The following is a 20,908-nucleotide window of genomic DNA, read 5'->3' as shown; positions in this document are numbered from 1 at the left end:
AGATCAAGTTTCGCCTAATAAATAGGTAATGAAAATTCTCAATTTCACCAAAACACGAGGAGATGGGGAAGTCATTAGATTACAGTGATTCGAAGTAATAATAAAATATGATTATGTTGATGGATTTTTTGATAGAATTGATTATATATTTCCTCTTAGACTTGATAAGTTATTAGAGAAAAGGCGTTGGTAAGACGATCAACGAAAAATTGGCAATTTCTGTTTATTTTATTTCTGTTAATTGTAAAAAACACATGACATCTGCATTGTATACAGCATGATTTTAATCCACACACTCGAAAATAGAATCCATAGCTATACACATGAAAGTCCAATTTTCATTGCACACAACTTTTAAATCCCAAATCCCTTTGGACAGTATTGCAAATTCGATCACATTGTACACGTTTTAAAAGGCTATAGAGCTAAACGGGGATTTGCGACGAGCTTGCGACAACCGAGCTTCATTTCATCGCAATATTTTACTATTAAGGGCTTACTATGATGTGTGATAGTGGGTTTTGTATTACAATTATGGTTATTGAGATAGCATTATTGTGTTTATAGCATTATTTATTTTCTGAGCGGTGAGTTGCATTGTTTTGAATATTATGTGTATGTTTTTCTTTTTGTTTTATGTATGTATAATATATTCTATTTTTATTTTCCTTTTTAGAGTAGTCTAATGTCCTTGAAAGACCTCGTTAAGAAAATTATGAAAAGATAATGACGATGACCGAAGGTTTTTGAAACGTTAAAGCAAATAACGGAAGGTATTCATTATAATTACTAAAATAATTTTTAGTAATTTACTGACTTTAAATGAAATACAAAAATGAAATTACTATTTTTATTCATTATAATTCTCATTTTCCGACATAAAATGAACAGACAGTATACAAAGCATATGTACAATTTTATATAGTAGTTATTGACACTGTTCTAAGGCGAGAACACTAGATTAATATTATATTACTAAACACAATACTGCCCATGACCAATTATTATAATCATTATGACTATTTATTATTATTTACATTTACTAATAATAATACGATGACAACAATGAGTTTCTTTGGTATAAACAGCTTAAGATTAACAGGTATAAACTTGACTAGAATAAAAATATTTTATTCATAAATTATTTAAACATTTTAAAATAAAATAACCTTTAATAATAAATAACAATAAAAGGATCAAAAATAAAATAATTGACGATAATGGGCCGCTAATAAATAATAAATTAAATTTTTGGCTCAATCCGTAAAAAATAAGGTATTATTATTGTTATTATTTCTACGGGAAAACACTTTCTAATAGTATATGACATCCATTATAATAATCGGGGCATGATACACGTTTACATTATTAATTTCTATAAATGCATTTGAAAAAACTGATCGCTTGTACTGGCTATAATAATTCTATTTTCCTTTATTAATTCTTTAATATTTACCAACTAATTTATTTCACTTTTGTCTTTCATTTTTATTCTGCAATAACTTATTAAATACTCACAAACGATACTTTTTAATATACAGATTATTTAAAGCGACTATACATTCATAAAAATTATCGGGAACTATAAAAAATCTATTTGAAAATGCTTCAAGTTTCGTTTTTTATAAATGACACTATCTGATATGTATTTACACGATGAGTATTATAAAAATATCAGTCCAAAGGAATTGAAAATCTAGGTAATAACTTATCTGTGTATATGTATATTTCTTGTATTAATAATAATTAAAAGTAATCTACTCAAAATCTGAAGCATTTTCTCTCAAACTTATTTCTCAAATCAACTATGTTCTAATAATCCAGTTTACATAAGAAAACTAAGTCAGATATTACGGATACACTATTTCTTTATCACCTAAAACGGTTTAGGCCCGCATTTTTAGTGTTATTTCTATACAAATATTATTTTAATTGACTATTTCAAACGCTAGAAAACTTTAGCTGGGCTCAAGGCTAAAAGCTTCGAAGCGTAATCTCATTTGAGTATGTGACCATGAGTGAGTTAGTCTTGTTCTGTTATTACATCAGAATACTTTGTTTCTTTATGTTATTCTTTTACTATATTGACATCAATAAGTTACTCAAAATTATTGTTATTTTTATTCTAATAAATTATTTTAATTAATTTTAATCTAACATTAAGCTAAATACCAACTCATTGTCACACACAATACTATTGTGGCTTATTAAATACTTCATTTATTATCATTATACAATAAATATTCATATAAATCTAAAAACATTTATATTACCACAATGTCTTCGACATCACTTGAAGCAATCTCTATCAGACTAAACTAGTATTACATTAATTAATTATAACATTAATTAGAAATACGAAGAGACTTTAAATTCACCTTTATATACACGATCTAACAATTTATTGTCAGTTCTGAACATTTGAAGAAATAAAAATCAAAATGTACATTTCTATTACTATTTACATTTAATAAAGATTTGCTTTTATAAAGCTGAAACCGCTATACATTTAATACACGTACGCTACACGACTCCATGTCTATACAATGAAAGCTTTTAACAAAGTCATTAATTTGGTATTGTCTTATTAATATAATAATCATCTTTCAATGAAAGTTGTGCGTAAAACATTTGCCATCGGACTTTCGGTCAGTTTCTCCGGTTTACGCGTGTCGGTGACCGACATACATGGACTAGGTGATGTGGAAGTCCCCCCGGAGGAGTCTCGTGAAAGTCTTCTTGAACTGCTGGTTGGCGAGCGCGTAGCAAAACGGATTGATGGGACTGTTCGCGTAGCACAAGAAGTACGAGAACATGTACAGATGTTTGTTAATGCACGGCGGGTCAGTGCAGAAACCCTCCACCAGCGCCAGTATGTGATATGGAGTCCAACAAACGACGAACGCGCCTAATATGAACGATATAGTTCTAAAAGCTTTCCTCGCTCGGTTTTCCGATTTCGATTTCTGACGACCAATGCTCGGGAACAGACCGTCTCGCTTTGAACGTTTAACTTTTAATTTTTTTCCTATATTTTTTACAAACTCTTTCTTGGAGTCGCCGCGGCCTGACCCAGTTACCACGGTAGTTGATATATCACTATTTTCGACCGCTGGACTTATTGCGGGATTGAGTTTTAATGGAGACGTTTTTGCCTCAACCGGCTTTGGAGGTTGAGGTTCATTGTTGTTGGAAGACGACGATACAAGAGTAATGACAGGCTTTGAACGTTCCCCTGTAGTTAAACTCACCTCGGTATTCACTTTAATTGGAGGAGGCGGGGAGAAATTCGTTTTAGGCTGTGTTACTTGAGCTTCTGCGGTCGCTCGTATTAAGGCTGCTTGTAATAAAGACTTGTTAGTTTCGTTACCTGAATTTAAAGTAGGCGGAGATGATGGTTCAGTCGCAGTCGCGGTGGGGAATGTGACAGATGAGGGTGGGCTCTCGTATGTGGGTGATGGCACATTCACAGAACTCTCATCCATATACCTCAAGTCTGCTCCGTCCATACCTACAAGCATATCGTACGACGTCCCATCTCCTTTCATAAGTCTTACAGTCCTAGTGCGAGATGATTCTGAATGTGATGGAGGGCTTTCAGAAACTGGAGGACTACACCTGAATTCTGTCGGGGGTGGAATGATTCTTTGAGCAATTGTAGTCGATACTTCTCTTTGTTCGGACGGTGTTGTTATACCAGATGATAATGGGGACATAAGACTAGCGGTAGACAATGGCACATTTGGTATAGGAATATTGTCGGTACCCTGCGATGTATCAGGGTTGTCAGTGTCAAGTAAACTCTTCTCTGATATCTGTGATAATGATGATTTTGGCTTCTCTAGCTCGTGTTTGAGAATTGGTGACTGTTTCATATCAGTTTTAATCATCATTCCGCCGTTAAGTCGCATGTTATTCAATAGTTGAATAGCACCTGTTTGCATCACTAAGTTAGCCACAGACGGCCGTTTCTTAACATTCGTCTGTGTAGTACTTTCTTCATCTGAATCAAAAGCTGGACTACTCGACCTTTCTGCTTCCACCTGATCTTCTTTCTTATCTCCATCAGATTCAGCTGTAGTAGAAGTACCAGTTACAGTAGCACTACTTTTGTGAGCTGAAGACTTCTGACTTGAATTGGAGTCACTGGATCCACCAAGATTAAGCAACGGAGCTGCCAGAGAACCCTTTGACGTGGAATCTTTCCGCATCGCCTCAGATACTTTCATCTGATCCTCACTGGATATAGTAGCTTTCGATAAGGCTGCCATTCCGGCAGCTCGGCCAGCCATTCCTGTCATAACTCCAGCACTTAATGCCACCATGGACTGCATCTTTCTTTGTTTCGCTTCGCTCTTCTTTTGCATATCATACGCTGTTTTAAAAATTCCAGCATAAAGTACAATCAAAACGAACAGCGTAGTCCAATAATAGCCTATGATTAAAGCTGTATTGAATATTGGGTCTTTTAAAAACTGCACGGCACATTCGCCTTCTTGTAAATCTCTGTATCCAACAAAATGTTCCCATCCGAATATTGTCGTAAAGAACAGTAAAGCTGGGATGATCCATGTTACGGTTACCATCCAGATAACTCTATTTTTCGTGCGCCAGGCTCTATACCGCGCCGCAATTTTCACGCTGCAGAATCTATCTACAGTTATAAGTAGGACTGTGTATTGTGAGACGAGACACACGGTGTAGTCGACTGATAGCCAAAGGTCGCACAGTAGGGGCCCCAAATGCCAGTAGCCCTTTAGAACGTAGTCAGTGTAGAATGGAAGTGACAAAGTACCTGTAGACAAAGAAAATAATGTTCCGTTAAATACTTTCTTCATTATCAGACATTAAAATGTCAAGGGTGAAACTTCTCAAATTCGGAAATACCTTTTAGTCAGAATTAATTTATCAAAAGCTTGTAACAATGTTCCAGTTAAAAGTTTCTTAGAGTAAACAGAAAATAATTAATCGAATAAATGGTTAATTTTATTTACTTTAGTTTGATAACAGAGACAGGTTCTCTTTTAATAAACATTTAAGTGTATTTTCATGAGGAATTTATTTACTGTTTTAGAAAACTTTGCTTTTAAACTTATCTTCAAATATTTATAGAAGTTGAAATATTTTCGGAGTTAATTAAGCTTCTCTAAATATTTTTGATTTCTTTTTATAAAGTGTTAGTTTTTTCGTAGCTTTCAGTGAAAAGAAAATACTTTAAAGTAATTTGTATGTATAGATTATTTTATTATACAATATAAACTACTACTTTGAAAACGACTAAGGTACTAGGCCAAGCATTTTTAATCATTCCTTCGTATCTAGTAGTATTATAAAAACATTATAACATTTGTTTATAAATAAAGTTGGATATGTTATCCATTCATACATCACTCAAATTGAAGTCAACACCAAACGAATTAGGCTATCTACTAAAATATGACTAGATTACGGAAATTTCCACAGAAATCGGACGTTTGGGAATATAAAGGATTGATGACTATAACATTGTAATTTAATTACGAAGCCACATTTTTAACTCCTTTTTTAATATAAAAACTACTCTACTAAAATCTTTAACGTAGTTCTGAAATTTCAAAAAAGCTTAAATTTATGTGTCCACAGATCCGCATCGTACGCATCGCACGCACCACGCGCAATGGATTTTAGTTTATATTGCATAGAAACTCATACATCCGCATCGTACGGACCGCATTATCGTACTGATGACGTCATACGGAATGCGTACGATGCGTGCAATGCGTACGATGCGGGCCTGTGGACGCTCACCTTAAAATGAAGAAATATGTAAAACTATAGTTTTTACTCAATAAATAGAATGTTGAAACAAATGAATGAATTTCAACTCTCATGAAGTTATCTTCAAGTTGACAAAAATATTTATAACTAACCAAAACTCTTACCAATTAACAGATCGGTGGCAGCTAGCGAGGCGATGAAGTAGTTACTGGGCTGTCGGATGGTCCTGTCGACCAGGAAAGCGAGGAGTACCAGCACGTTACCGCTGACTGTCAGTAGGATGACCAACACCAGGCACGTGGCAAAGATGGCGGCCAACCACAGCGGGAAGGGCGGCAACACTGGTTGCTATATAAAGAAACAGAAGTTTGGTTATTTACAGGTAAGTGGTTTTATTTAATAATACGCATTAATAAAAATAATGTCGTGTTAGCATGGAGGCTTAAGACACCCGATTCTCATGCATGAACCCTCGAAACCTACCAACAGCAAAGTATCAATGTGACATTTTTCAAGTTATATGTACTTTCTAAGCATATTTAGACACCACTGACTAACGGTGAAGGAAAACATTGTTAGGAAACCTGAACTTATAATTTATAATTATAAGTTTGAAATCGCCAATGCGCTTTGAGCAAGCATGGTGATTAATGCTCAAACTTTCTTCGTGCGAGAAGAGACTTTTGGTCAACAGTGGCCACTTATGGTTTTGTACATGGATGGATGATTAATAAAAACTAAGCTTATGTTATCGACATGTAAATCATCATGAGTGAGTACGGTATGTCTCTAGTTCTTTCTCAATAATAGTTATTTATTTTGCTACTTAATTTTTGGTTCATTGTAATTGCACATGTATGACAAATGTAATGTATAAAGTAGTTTCAGATTAAAAACAGTTTTAATGATTAACTCATTGAAAACCATTAAAAATAACCTCTGTTGGAAACATTGCTGATACTAATTATCCATATTATTCAAAAACAATAATAATTATTACTGATCACTATTATGATATTGTTGAAATGGTCAGAGTGGTTGAAATGATTACTCAAAGTGCACATTCAGATTTATATGTGCATCCAATATTATGAGTAACGCTGTGATGGTAGATTGATTAATTGGTGTCGTTGGTCGAGTGGTCGCAAAGGATTTCGAGTTCGATCAGCCGGGTCGGGCAAAGTATTACTGAACATTTATCAGTTCTTAAACATTTCTCTGTAGTAGCACGGAGTCATGGGACTTATAACACAAAAGGTGAAAAATAGGTGTACATTGTACAGGTAGGCATTGCGTTAATTTTTGCCGTAATGCGCATTTCTTCGGGAATAAAAGGCGTGACGATACGACGACGATGCAAAAGGCATGATATTTTATGAATCAACAATATATCAATGATTTATGTTTTATGGGATCCTAGCGGATGGATTAATAGCAGGACATTCAACCTAATTCATAAATCCTTAGGATTACAACTATATAGTAATATACCTACTCAGAAACCGTTTATTTAGGTTCGTCCCATATACTCATATAAATTTTATCTCAATCCTCGTTTTAAAACATGAATTATGTCAGGGCTTAAACATTTCCACCATTTACCAATATATCTTAGAAGTAGATAGATCATGTACACCTAAATATCCGTGTGAGTAGTTCCTAATATTATAGAAACAGAGATTAATTCCAATTTTAGATATTGCCACTACGATTTATTAGGGTTAAGGGATATAATGTCTATTAAAAGCCTTACTAAAATCCCTTCAAATTATACGCAGCTCTAAAATTTGTAATGATCTTTGCAAAGTTTGGTCGACAAACCAAATGGTGACTAGAATCAAGTTTTGGTTATTAATAAGCTTTTAGATATTCAAACTGATTGTTTTAGTTTTAATGAGTTACCGATATATTTTGGACTGAGTGGGTTTTATTAAAATAAACCTAAAGTACGATTAGTGAGTTATTTGTTATACCATCGAGTTGTTTTCGTAGCTCATCATTAATGCAACTGCTGTAGCAATGTAGATATTTTATCTGTACATTGTATAACAACAAGTGCATATACGTGATATAGCATTGTTTATCTAGCGATTTAAAGATAGACCTTTAACCGTATGGTAACAAAGACGGAAGAAAGAATTCTCCTCAAAATGTAAAATAGTCGATAGCTCAAAACACGCCCATTAGCATTTCAAATGCAATCAACAACACCAAAATCACTGTCCAATTTTACATACATATATACATTCTAAGCATCTAACCTACATGATGTGGGAGAACCATGCTTTGGCACTAATGGGCTGGCTGAATAGGAGTGATACCACGGCCTCACAGAAAACCGAATTGAAACAACACTTGCGTTGTGTAAGTGAAATTACCGAAGGCACAATTATCCCCCTCCTAATTCCCGATTAAACAACCCTTAAATTCCTAGGCCGGTAACGCACTTGTAACGCTTCTGGTGAGAGCGGCGATTGCTTACCATCCAGTGATCCGTCTGCTCGTTTACCAGCTTATATTATATAAAAAGGAGTATAAGTAAACTGGTGAAAAGAACACTTTATCCATTGCATCTATGCACCAGTGCTCACGCAAACATTCCAACACACGGCCGTGACACAATGGCGACGTCGATAATGTACAATCGATTAACTGTCTGCACCGTTAAACACTGGGTCCCACCTTTGTTACCCTTTCTATTTTAAAAGAGGTTGGCAGAAATAGAAAAGCTTGGTTTCAAGGTCTCTGTTTAGTTAGTTACAATGTAATTTGTAATTCTGGGCTGATGATAGATCACTAAAGGAACCTTACACTGAAATCCAACAGGTTAAAGGATAGGTTAAAGAAAAAGATGATGACGACGAATGACTGTTGAACCAGTTTTAGTGTACTTCTGATACAACATTTTGGATTTACTTTATGGAAAGTCAAAAATAATATAGCTGATTATAGATTCGAGCTACACTGATTTTCAGCAACCATGGTGATTAATGCTCAACCGAACAAAATGAATCCTTTTACAGTAGTACACCAATTATAGGCTGTTGATGTGATTAGAAAATTATTATAAAGATTTCAGAAACCAGAAACAATGAGACGTTCAAAACTAACGCCAATCAAAAAGACCAAAATGTTAGATTCCGTACTTTTGATTGAGTCATCAAGAATAAGAAAAGTTTTTCCGTATCATCCCTTTCATTGTTTGCGCCATTCAATAAAACACAATAAGAAAGCTGCCTATTCATTAACAGTAGGAGTTTCTTATCTACAGGCTCTACAGCGACCGATATTAGTGCAATTAAACTTAGTGAATGGGCCAAAGGAGATTGATACCGACTTAGCCATTTTTATCGAATGAACAAAGGCTATGAAAGAATAACAATTAAAGTATCGGCTCCGGTTCCTAATAAATGTTCAAGTTTTAATTACTTTTCGGAGGAGTATTGTTTTGAAATATTTAGGACTTGTTACACAATGTCTGGATAGCTGCTATGTATCAGATAACTTTGACTTAGATACGTAATTTGTATGTCTTTGTATGTCACTATCTGTCACATAAGTTTATCGGAAACTTATATATAGCGGTGTAACAGACGTTTTATGTAGTAGGACATGTATCAGAGCAAGAACTATTTAGTATTTCTTAATTTTTATTGGTTGTCTTCAGTTATATTTATTATTGGTGCTATTCAGTTATAGGCATATTGTTTTTGCATTGTTTTCAAAGATTCTTTAAAGAACAACATTCAGTTTTCATTAAAAGTTCAGGCACAGTTTCATTTTTTAAATGGTATTCCAAGGATAACAAACCTGACAAATTGAAAATTTACATCTCCGGAATAAACATAGAATGGTGCAAAATATTATGTAACGAACTTACAAGAAAGTAAGTTTAAAGAAATTCCTTGAACTTCCAATATTATCAGTATGAAGTAAGTACTAATTAACATCATTAAATATAAAAGTTTTTAAAATTCTATTCTTAACATAAATGTAGGTAAATCCGACGAACATTCTCTCGCAGTCGAGTTATTTTCAACTCGGTAACGAAACAGCAAACTTCGGTCATTAGTGGCTTGTACTAGTTCAGTGCCTGAGCTAAAACACTTCTTACTTCCAATCCACTACAAGTTCCTATAATATTTTCTCAATTTTTCATAGAACAAAGATAATTAATAAGTTCGTAAATTAGGTCGACAGATATGACGGAATAAATGGTAGATGTGAACTAATTGTTTTTGAAGATAAACTATGAATGGCGCAATCAAATTGGATGATAGATTGTGTAGTTCGAAATCAGGCACAATTACTTATGGGCACTTTTTTAAGACTTGATATTTTATTATGTAAGTGCCTAGGTACCTTACGTATGCTTTTTATGGAATAGGGGGCAAACGAGCAGACGGTACCACCTGATGGTAAGCAATCAGCGCCGCCCATGGACACCCGTTACACTACCGCCCTTTAACTATTTTAATACAATGTATAATTAGGTTATTTATAAAATGGAAACTCACCAAGCCACCATTAACGGTGAGAATATTTTCGAATGTATTGTTGAAGTAGTAGATGTCAGTGTAGTTCGTGCCATTGGCCACTAAGTACTCGCCGTGACACTCTTGGTACCCCCCAGCGGTGGTTAGACATGTCCTCTGTCTCATCTTCTGTAGTTTCCTGTTGACAAACAAACATACATTTTCAAGCTAAATGTTTACTCATAACCTATAGTCCCAAACAAATTAGTCACGTATATAAGTTATAAAAAGTAAATTAAAACATTACACCATTAACATTATACATTACTTTAATCCGATTTAAAATAACCATACTATTGAAAAATCATTTTATATTGAAAATATACCCCGGTCCAAGAGCATTCCCCTGAGGAACCCCACACAAAAGGCTTCAAAAATGGAAGTAATGAAGCACTGCAATCAAGGAACGCAATCTCCACGAATGGAGTGATATCGTTCCTCGGCTAGATCGCTTACGTTTTATTAAATTGTGGACTCATCAACTTTTCGACCACATTCTGTGGCAATAAAGCTAAAAGGTCCTTTTGGAAAGATCTGTTATGTAGCCATAGGGTTGTTGGGACAGACCCTTGGCTATTTATATGTTCTTTACGACGGCGAAAAAATTGTAGCCCGTCCCTCAGAAAATAACGATGACTCAATAGCAGAAATATGTCTGCGGTTATTCGGAGTTCTAACACATTTTTTGTAATCCTATTTGTTTTAATACAGGATTACTTTTTATTATAACCACAAGCCGATTACAGTACATCTTAATATTAAGACTTTAACTAATGCACTTATTGCAAATTTTCAATGGTCCCCTATAACAATGCTGCAAAAATGCTGAATGCTGTAGCTGTATGATGTTTCTCAACAAAAAGCTTCGGTGCTGATGTTTTATTTTTAATCTCAGAAACAGCAAGCCACATCCAATACTGAAAAATGTTTGAGTCTACAATCAAAAAACAGTGCATTCACCGGAGCCTTTGCCAGCATGCATATTTGAGGATCTTTTAATTTGTTTTCACTGGAATTCTTTTAGAGCTCTTCAGATACTCGTACTCTGTGAATTCAGAGTGCAAAACAAAACAACTGTGGATTGCTTGCTTTGTTATTTTTACCTTGGTACTGGTATAAACAATTCGACAGTTATTTATGAAAACTGTTCTTAATATTGTATATTTAATTTATTTGTGTGACTTTGTAAAATGACTGCACGGTTGGTGCGGTGGCTGGGAAACCGTTCTGCTGTGTAACGTGTAGCGGGTTTGATTCTTGGATGGAGCGACTCTTGTGTGATCCAATAATTGTTGTTTCGGGTCTGGGTGTGATGTGTACGTGAATTTGTATGTTTGTAAACGCACCCATGACACAGGAGACAACCAATTGGCCAATTGGCCATGGTCGCCAAGCTTAACCATTATCGCCAAGATAGTCGCCAAGCTTGGCCATTATCGCCAAGCATAGTCGCCAAGCTTGGCCATAGTCGCCAAGCTTGGCCATAGTCGCCAAGCTTGGCCATAGTCACCAAGCTTGGTCGTGGTCGCCAAACTTGGCCATAATCTTCTAACATGGCCATACTCGCCAAGTTTGGCCATACTTTCCAAACTTGACTGCACGGTTGGTGCGGTGGCTGGGCAACTGGCGGCCGCGCAACGGGTAGCGGGTTCGATTCCACGGAGCAACTCTTTGTGTGATCCACAAATTGCTGTTTCGGGTCTAGCTGTCATGTGTATGTGAACTTGTATGTTTGTAAACACACCCACGACACAGGAGAAAATCCAAGTGTGGGGCAACGTTAAATAAATAAATAAATAAAAACAAAAATTGGCCATAATCACCAAAAAATTAATAAATGGGTTGTTGTTATTTTTATGATTATGGCCTGTTGTCCGGTCTTAGTTAAATATATACAAACTGAATAATTATAATTATGACACCTCCAAGCATTCTAATTTAATAATCATATTCTATTTTCTTGCTGACTCAGAACTCACAGTCAACAGTATTATCGACCTTCTAAAAAAACTATTTGAGGAGTATTATAGCAAGTCATTTTCGTGGAAACCTACGTGACTGTACGAAACACGTTGGTGCACAACGTGAATTCAATTATAATTGTGAATCGATACCTGCTTACTAGTAGTCAGTCATTCGCTAATAAATTTTTTTGGAGGCAAAGAGCAATTTTTATCTGCTAAACCTTTTAAGCCAACCGTAAAAATATATATATTTTTGCCTCATGAATGAATGATTGAATTCTTGCTTCTACTCATACACAAATTGGGTTAAATAATCGTATTTGTTCTATTTATAAAATATCAATATTTATAAATGGACTGGATTTTTTTTAAGGAATAATCTGGTAGACGACCCGCACACAACGAAACACAACGCAAGCATTGTTTCACGTCGGTTTTCGGTGAGGCCGTGGTGGTATCACTCCGGTCGAGCCGGCCCATTCGTGCCGAAGCATGGCTCTCCCACACAGTAAAAATTTCAATCCAAATAAAAAATTAACTTTGAATTCTACAGCAAAAATAAAACCCATTGCACGTAGCTTCAGCACATTATAAGAATATAAACAGCAAAATTTTACCGACCAAACCTTTTCTTCATGAATACAGTATAGTACTAACTTTAGACGTACAGATATTTCACCAGACCTCCTCCACTATTGTGTTTTATAATTCATGTAGAAACTGAATTTAGTGCAACTACATACAACATCGTGAAGCATTCGGAATGTCTAATGGGTCATAGTGGGGGCATTTGTTTGTTTTATAGACATAATAGCACTTTATTTTCTTTTTGTGGCTGCAGGTCTTAAAAAGATACAGTTGAAGTTAGGTAGGTATAAATAATCAAGGCACATCCAATTTCTGAATCGGTATCTGCTTAACTATGTTCTTGTGTATATTATGTTCTATGTAGAGCATATTGTCTAGTTTTATAAAGTTCTTGGTTGGCTGGTAAAACCAGTGTTTGGATCTTTTGATATCAAATTTCCACGAAAAGAGACTAAGCAAGTAATTTAAGTAAATCTAATTTACTTGAAACGATTTAGTAGTGAGTTGAAAATTCCAGGACGAATCTTCTGGTATCTAGGCAGTTAAGTTATTTAATGGATTAAGTACTGCAATATTCTGAATTCTAAATATACTAAAGCCCAATACATCCACAGATGGCAATGTTCTAAAATAAAAACGTAGGTCTAGTTTTAATATTGTGTACCCACGCATTTCTATAGAGGAACACGTGCGTCATGCCGCGTGAAGATTTCACGAGCAGGCTTCGTCTGTGAATGGTCGGCAGTTACCGAAACATTCACGTGTTTTATGTGATACTCAACTCGATAGGTTAAAGTGAATCAGAAGCTTATAGCCATATTTATAACGGCTATCAAGATTTTATTCGATTCTGTGAATCTTGTAAAGTAGAGATTCTCTATCGAGTTTTGTAATAGTCGGTGTTATATTAGTTGCTTTCTCGATATTATTATGGAAATTTAACCTCGTGAAACGTAATGTGAAATCTCAAATTGACCAAGAGAGAGAAGAAGAAGAGTGGTGAGAGAAAGAAAAATCAATTGCTAGTCTCGCTAAAACTCGAATACCGCTAAACCGATTTAGCAAATTTTGGTCTTGAATTGTTTTTAACACTTTGAACGCTACAGGGGTCACCGGTGACCGACGTTAGCGGAGGATTTGCCTTCAACAATTTTTTATTGACAGTCAAACACTTAAGCAAAGGAAGGTTTAAAATGATCAATTTCATACTTTGTACCGTTTCTAAAACAAAACTAAGAATAAGCTAAGAAGATGAGTATCTACATACCATTGCGTAATAAAGCTGGTGCCGATTGTATAAATCGGTGTGGACCGGTTGACGTCGAGGCTGGTTTCCGTAACGTTCATCTTAAAGGCTTGCTATTGAAGGCTGCTATTATTGTCTGAGTTTTGTGGTCAGGTCTTGCTACCGAACCTCAGTGCGTCTGCAACAAAACTGTACGTAAAACTAAGGATTATGTAGTCACAAAAATATGAATAGGCTCATAGATTCGCCCCCTATTACATGGGAGTTATAACACAAATGGTGAAAAGTGGCATTACGTGTCGTAATGTGCACCTCTGTCTACTTCTTTGGGGATAAAAGGCATGACGATATGACGATGAAAAATATGAATAAGAATGTCGTAATTAAAAAAAAATGTTTTTAACTTTGATGGTAAGATATTAAGATATCGTGACATATTAAGGGTTCTTTGCTTCTTACCTCCCCAAATAACATTAAAATTAGAAAAATATGATCTTAAAGTTTTTGGTATTATTAAAAATACTTTTCGGACTAATGCCCACTGTAACAAAACATTTATAATCATCACTATCATCGTCATTCTCTGTTGCTTGCTTTCCTTCATTAACAATAACCATCTTTTGTGAATTCCCTTCCATTCATCACCGAATTCACGTTTGAAAACCACACATTCGTCAACCTTTACACCGTACCTAACTAGAACACCCTTGACACGCAAAATAATGCAAACATCAACGTAGAATGCATGTCTTACTCAATAGCTATTATGTACCTCCCTCACTGTCGCGCTATTCAAATCTCACCGTTATAGATAAGGAATGTGCCAAACGGGGAACGGGTGTCGTCCGGTGGCCGCGGCGGCCCGGAACGCTAGCGTCGTCCATGCGATCACGGCTTTATTTCATCTGTAAAGGAAACGCTTGAGTTTGATCAGTGGACCGAGAATGTAGGTGGGAATTATTTTTGTTTTGCTTTCGGTATGATTATTGGAATTTTATGGGCTACTGAATATTTTGCTGGTGAAATATTGTTTATCAGATATTTTTGTGAGAGGTGTCTTTGAACAATTTTGTGAGAGTTCGTTTGCTAGTTAGTGGCAGGTGAGAGTGGAGGCTTATTTAGTATACTTTGGACTTTTAATCTAATTAGTGGGTTAAGTAGATTAAGGCTTTTTATTCCACTTTAAATTTATCATAACCTAGTGTAGCTTTTGTTTCAAAATATTAACTTTGTTTCACCTTATTTTCATCGTCTAAAATCACAAAACAGTAAACTATTATAAAATAAACAGTAAGTCAAGTTAATTAGCATTATTTATTTACTATATTAACTTTTTGTATCACATTTTTCTCTGTATTCAGAGTGGTACTTCTATAGCTTATTTGCTCAGTATTTTTCCCCGTAATACGCGTATAAACATGTGTAGCGACAACCGAATGGTTCAATGATTGGCTTACTCGCCTGGAAATGGCCTATCTCAAGGACTAACAACAAGATATACTGATGTAGCTCACATTGAGCTACCCCACAATTACAAATAACAATAGAATATCAACCTTATTCCAAAACGATAAAGTTAAAAATGGATTAGGGTAATTGGACAGTTTAGGATAGGTTTATGTGCTTGTGTCCGTAACTGTATCGTCTGCAGTAGGTAGACATTCGATGTAGTAAATTTTCGCCCTTATATTATGTATCATTACGGTCGTAAATGGTATGTAGGTACTAGGAGGATTTACTTCAGCATTTGTGGTTGTGAACAATTGGTTCAGCAGAATTGTGAAGTTTAGAAGCTTGGTTTAGAAATGTGATTCGTTTTAATGGTACATACATGGTAAGGACTGAAACTTAATAGTTCGCTACAATATAATTAGGTATATCCAAATTCGATCTCACAAGTGGTCATTAGTACCTACAACTACTTAGCAATAGGAATCGTGTTTGATCGTCGATCATTGACTATACCAGAATAATAGAAAATTTCTTGTTTACCATATCATAGTACGAAAAACAATATCGATACTAAAATGCATCCTATTCCAAATTTACAGTAGGCTGTGCGATGTTGTCGTGTCTGGGCACGCTACTCATGATGATGAGTAGAGCATTTCTCCATTAATCACAACACACACATCAACAGCCTATAAGTGGTCACTGCTGACCAAAGTCTTCTTCTCACACGGAGAAGATTTGAACATTAATATTAATCACCACGCTTGCTCATTGCGCGTTGGCGATTTCAAACTTTTCAAAACATACTTAATTTTGTATGTCTCACGATAGTTATTATAAAAATAAAGCATCCTATTCTAGTAACATTCCACGACCTCATGCAACCATTTACAAAAAGGGCACAATACACCCATACATCTATCATTATCCACATAAACCAGCCAACAAAACAAAACAAAAGAAACACAAACCATTTCCTTATTTATGACGGACACCATAATAAACACCTTATTATTGACGCATTCGGTGTTTATACCACCGAGCCCTTATTACAACACTTTAGCCATCCCATATCGATACATATTACCGATATGCCATGAGGAAAATGAGTGTTGTCGTGTAACGTTCAAATGTGTACTTAATATGTAATAGGTTAAGGTTTTATTTTGTGTTTTGAGGTGGAAAATGGGAAATGGTGCATTTGCTCCGAAATTCTTGTTTCTTTATTTAAGTATATGCTTAATATGTTACAGGTTAAGGTTTAATGTTGTGTGGGCATAATACTATACTTATGTATGTTTAATCAACGATTGAACGAATCATATTTGCCACGAAAATGATCTTTATTACTTTAAAAATGAATGTAAATATTGTTTTAAATAAAAATTAATAATGTATATGTAATGTTGTTTGTTTTTTGTAAAAATTCCTTAAAAAAATGGCACAAATTCTTAGGCAGTAAAAATGCCTCATTGAAGCGTTAAATATTTAACTTTAATATAAGGTAAATGCTGATTAAACAATAATAAATATAGAATCAGTATCAGTAATAGTACTTGACTTAAGACTTTCTAAAACATATTCTAGCTAAGAAATTACAGTTACAGTGCTCTTAGATAAGGCATAAGACTTAGACATAAGAGACATGAACTACCTCTCATTCGCTACTATACACCCTAAAATATTAGCCCCTCTTTCTACTAAGGCCTATATTCCAGTTTTCGGCGTAGTAAAAGGTGTATTCAGGTGAGTCAAGGCGAAATAAAGGGTTTCGAAGGTCAGTACGTACGGTAATGCAGTAACTATTATATGCGCGCCGTTGGATTTTGTGAGAATAATTTTAGGTGATTGACCTTTGGGGATATAGCTTGGGAGGTAGCTTGGAAATTGGTTTTTATATAACATAGGTTACCTTCAGTGTTGTTACGATGGTAGGTGGAGGATAGGTGTTTTATCAATACTGAATATAAATATTATGGATGAGTTTTTTTTTTGTAATCTAGTATGAAGGTTTTTATTCTCCAAATGTGTAAGTAAAACTGTTACTATTACTGATTGGAGAAATGCATACGAGAAATGGTAAACATGTCTTTTTAAAAGAGTTTCTTGCTCGTTCTTCTTCATTCGAAGCTACACTTTGGAACGAACATCTAGCTTTACTGACAGACTATTATGAATTGTTTCTTTATTTGTTGACATTTAAAAGTACCTATTTATGGTTTAATTTGAATAAATGATTTGACTTTAAATTCGTTCGTTCATTTCGTTCAAGTAATATTTGGATTGTGTAACTTCACTTTTACACTTAATTCATCATATCATAGCGGTCATATCGGTTTTTTGAGAGATCATGGTATCATTTCGGTCTAGATGGCTCATTTGTGCTGTTTCTTCTATGAAGATTCCATTCAGTTTGGAAAAAACGCCATGCCCTGATCGTACTTGGGACGATTTTCCCTCAGTACTATCGTTGACAAAAAATATAAGGAAAATATTACATATTTCGAATAAGAAACAGTTGAAATAAATCATCATCGAATTCTTTTTGTTATGAAGTTTAAATTAGGAAGCGGCAGCCAAAAAAGTTTGAATCGCAATATAATAAATAAAAGAACGAATTTCCAAACTTATTTTGGTATAAGTTTAACTTTTTGTTGATTATATTATACAATCTAAGGAAAAAGGTAAAAAGTGTAAAATAGATGCAAATACTTATTATCTCATTTCGAAGAACAATGCAAATGAAACTATAGATAGCTGTCTTAAAGTACAAAGTCAACTGAATAGCAAAAAAGACGACTTCATTCAATACTATCTAAGTGATATCGATCTCGTTAGCAAACAGATCAATCATAAAATAAAACCTTTTTACTGACTCTATCTGACAGCATAGATCTGTATTATCACCAAAGAGTTTTTAACTAGTTACACAATGGACCTAATTAAAATAAAAATCTTAAAATTAAACCTTTTTAGTAACATTAATCGAGAGAATAAATCTGTTTTACAACCAAAGAGTTTTTAATTCATTACACAACGGACCTAATTACAACAAAAATCTTAAAATAAAACCTTTTTACTGACACTATTTGACAGAATAGAATCTGTATTCCAACCAAAAAGTTCTTAATTCATAAAACAACGGACTTAATAACAGCAAAAATCTTGAAAATGACAGTTATGATAACATTTTTAATTATCCCTTTGAAATTCTTTGATATATAGAAGTGGGAGAGATAGTGGAGTTGTGAATTCCAAGATGGAATTTAATATCGAAGCTCCAATTACGGTCCAGATATTTTTGTTAGTGATTAATGATCTAGACTGAGTGTTCTGCGGACTTATGAATTTTTTGTTCGATTTGTTTTGTCTTGTTTGATTGTTTAGTGTTATTTTGATTGTATATTTTCGCTCTGCAGACAAGATTACAGATTTTTTTAAACGTATGCAGTAGGTATATTGAGATAACTTATAAAATAACACTAAGAAAAACGTAAAATAAATGTTAGCATCAGTATTAGATAACAAATATTCTTGTTATTTACTTCATTAACTAAAAAAACGGTTTACTCACGTAATATGTATACTGAGAAATGAAGCTTATGAGGAAGAGTCCCTCTGTGACTCGAAACTAGTAGAATTTTTCTCAATATATTTACGTGAGTAAATCGTTATTTCCAGTTAATTTAGTATGTCTCACGATAGTTATTATTTATTCATTGCCTCCACATATGACTATGTGTGTTTCTAGTTAATTATAGCATTTAAAACTTTTGTTTTTACGCTCGCTACGCTTGATCCTCGGAGTATGTATATAACAGTTTTTATGTAACCACTAGACCAAGTTCAAATGTACAATTCTAAGTACCTTCTGTATTTTTTATTCACGACTTGACCTCATGGAACATATTGGAAAAGAAAAATTACATCATCACATCAACAGCCTATAAGTGGCCACTGTTGACAAAAGGCCTCTTCTCACACGGGATAGGTTTGAGTAGTAATCACCACGCTTGAACAATGCGGGTTTGTGATTTTAAATTTATAATCAAAAATTATAAGCCTAGGTTTCCTCACGATGTTTTCCTTCACCGTTTGTCAGTGGTGTCTAAAGAATCTTAGAAAGTAGGTACATATAACTCGAAAAAAGTCACATTGGTACTTGCCATTGGTAGGTTTTGAACCTGCTCACCGCATGAGAAGCGGACGTCTTAAACCTCCGAGCCACCACGACTTTAAGAAAAATCAATTGTACCAAAATTGCATCGTCTGGGCCCAGGAGATTAAATTCAATACTCTGAATGTCCTCGCAATACTGCGCGCTCTCAAATGTGCATCGTTTGAGATAACTTACGTTTGCTAGCCTCGCTCGAAGTATTGCTATTTGTGGCCCATATGTAGCCAAACGGTTTTGAAGATCATGTTTTACAATATTTCTAACGGGACCTTCTTTTGACTTAACTTGCCTTAATATGTGGTTTAATTTTTTTATTTATTTCTAACTGATTCAGATATATTATATTTTTTAAGGGGTGAAGTCATTTTATGTCTTCTGAGGACTGGCGAGGCGAGAGGGAGTGTCAGATTTTTACTGACTAAACTTTGAGCTGGAGCCCCGGTAACCTCTTACGTTGTAAGGAGCGCGGAATCGGGCATCAGTTCTAAAGGTCCCTATCTGTGGTGCTCTGGCTCTTTGAGGGTCTGGTTCTGGTCGGGCGGCGAGCTACTCTTGCCCACCATCCGCAGACCCGCACTTACGGTGGTAGATATATTATACATCTCAAAAATACTTAGCAACTATTCCGATATAATAAAAAATAAAATATTCCCGAAGTAAATTCTCACTTCGCAATTCACAAATAACAAAATAGTTAATTACTTAGCATGATAAAATATTCTCTAAAGTAAATCAGCGGGCCGTGAAATGGTGCAAAAATATGAAATACTTAAACTAAAGATTTTTACTTTTCCAAGATGGCGGTTGGGTACTCACGAAAATTAAATTCCATTGATTTAAAAAAGGACCACTCTTTCGGCTGTGAGCAGGTGACATTCGAAATGACATTGACATTAAAAAGCTTCATTTAAATAAAGGGGGGCAGGGGAGTTTTTATGATGATTAGATTTTCATTTTGGTAAGGATAGCAATTCATTTCTACTAAGTCTTTTTAAATGATGTTAAATATGAGGTCTGATTTTGATCTCTGTCGAGCCAAACTGGTAAAAATAGATCTAAAATGGTGTTACGTTTTTGACCGATAGTTTCTTTCTATTACCTACAACGACTCTATTAAATTCTTCAAAAATCTGAAAATATCAGGAATTTGTTGGAATAACAGTTTTTATTTAGCTATAATACATATATA

At 34.7% G+C, this 20,908-nt stretch overlaps 1 protein-coding gene across 2 annotated transcripts in view; it reads right to left on the bottom strand.

Moving 5' to 3' along the window:
* Positions 1 to 836: 836 nt before the first annotated feature.
* The window catches only part of LOC118268596 (probable muscarinic acetylcholine receptor gar-1), a 36,963-nt gene continuing 16,891 nt past the window's right edge, over positions 837 to 20,908 (bottom strand). Inside the window, exons 2-6 of one of the 2 annotated variants that reach the window (XM_035583138.2) lie at positions 14,894 to 14,995; positions 14,112 to 14,268; positions 10,275 to 10,431; positions 5,922 to 6,105; positions 837 to 4,795 (exon numbers count right to left, since the gene is read on the bottom strand). In XM_035583138.2, the coding sequence (XP_035439031.2) occupies positions 2,694 to 4,795; positions 5,922 to 6,105; positions 10,275 to 10,431; positions 14,112 to 14,191 (2,523 nt within the window). In that variant the 5' untranslated portion in view covers positions 14,192 to 14,268; positions 14,894 to 14,995 and the 3' untranslated portion in view covers positions 837 to 2,693. The remainder of the gene's footprint in view (positions 4,796 to 5,921; positions 6,106 to 10,274; positions 10,432 to 14,111; positions 14,269 to 14,893; positions 14,996 to 20,908) is intronic. The other variant, XM_050706378.1, reaches the window with a different exon arrangement.

Source organism: Spodoptera frugiperda, chromosome 29 (genome assembly GCF_023101765.2).
Source record: "Spodoptera frugiperda isolate SF20-4 chromosome 29, AGI-APGP_CSIRO_Sfru_2.0, whole genome shotgun sequence".
In the NCBI taxonomy this organism is placed as follows: Eukaryota; Metazoa; Arthropoda; class Insecta; order Lepidoptera; family Noctuidae; genus Spodoptera; species Spodoptera frugiperda.
The sequence above is the reverse complement of the archived record's forward strand: the minus strand, read 5'-3'. Positions and strand labels throughout refer to the sequence as shown.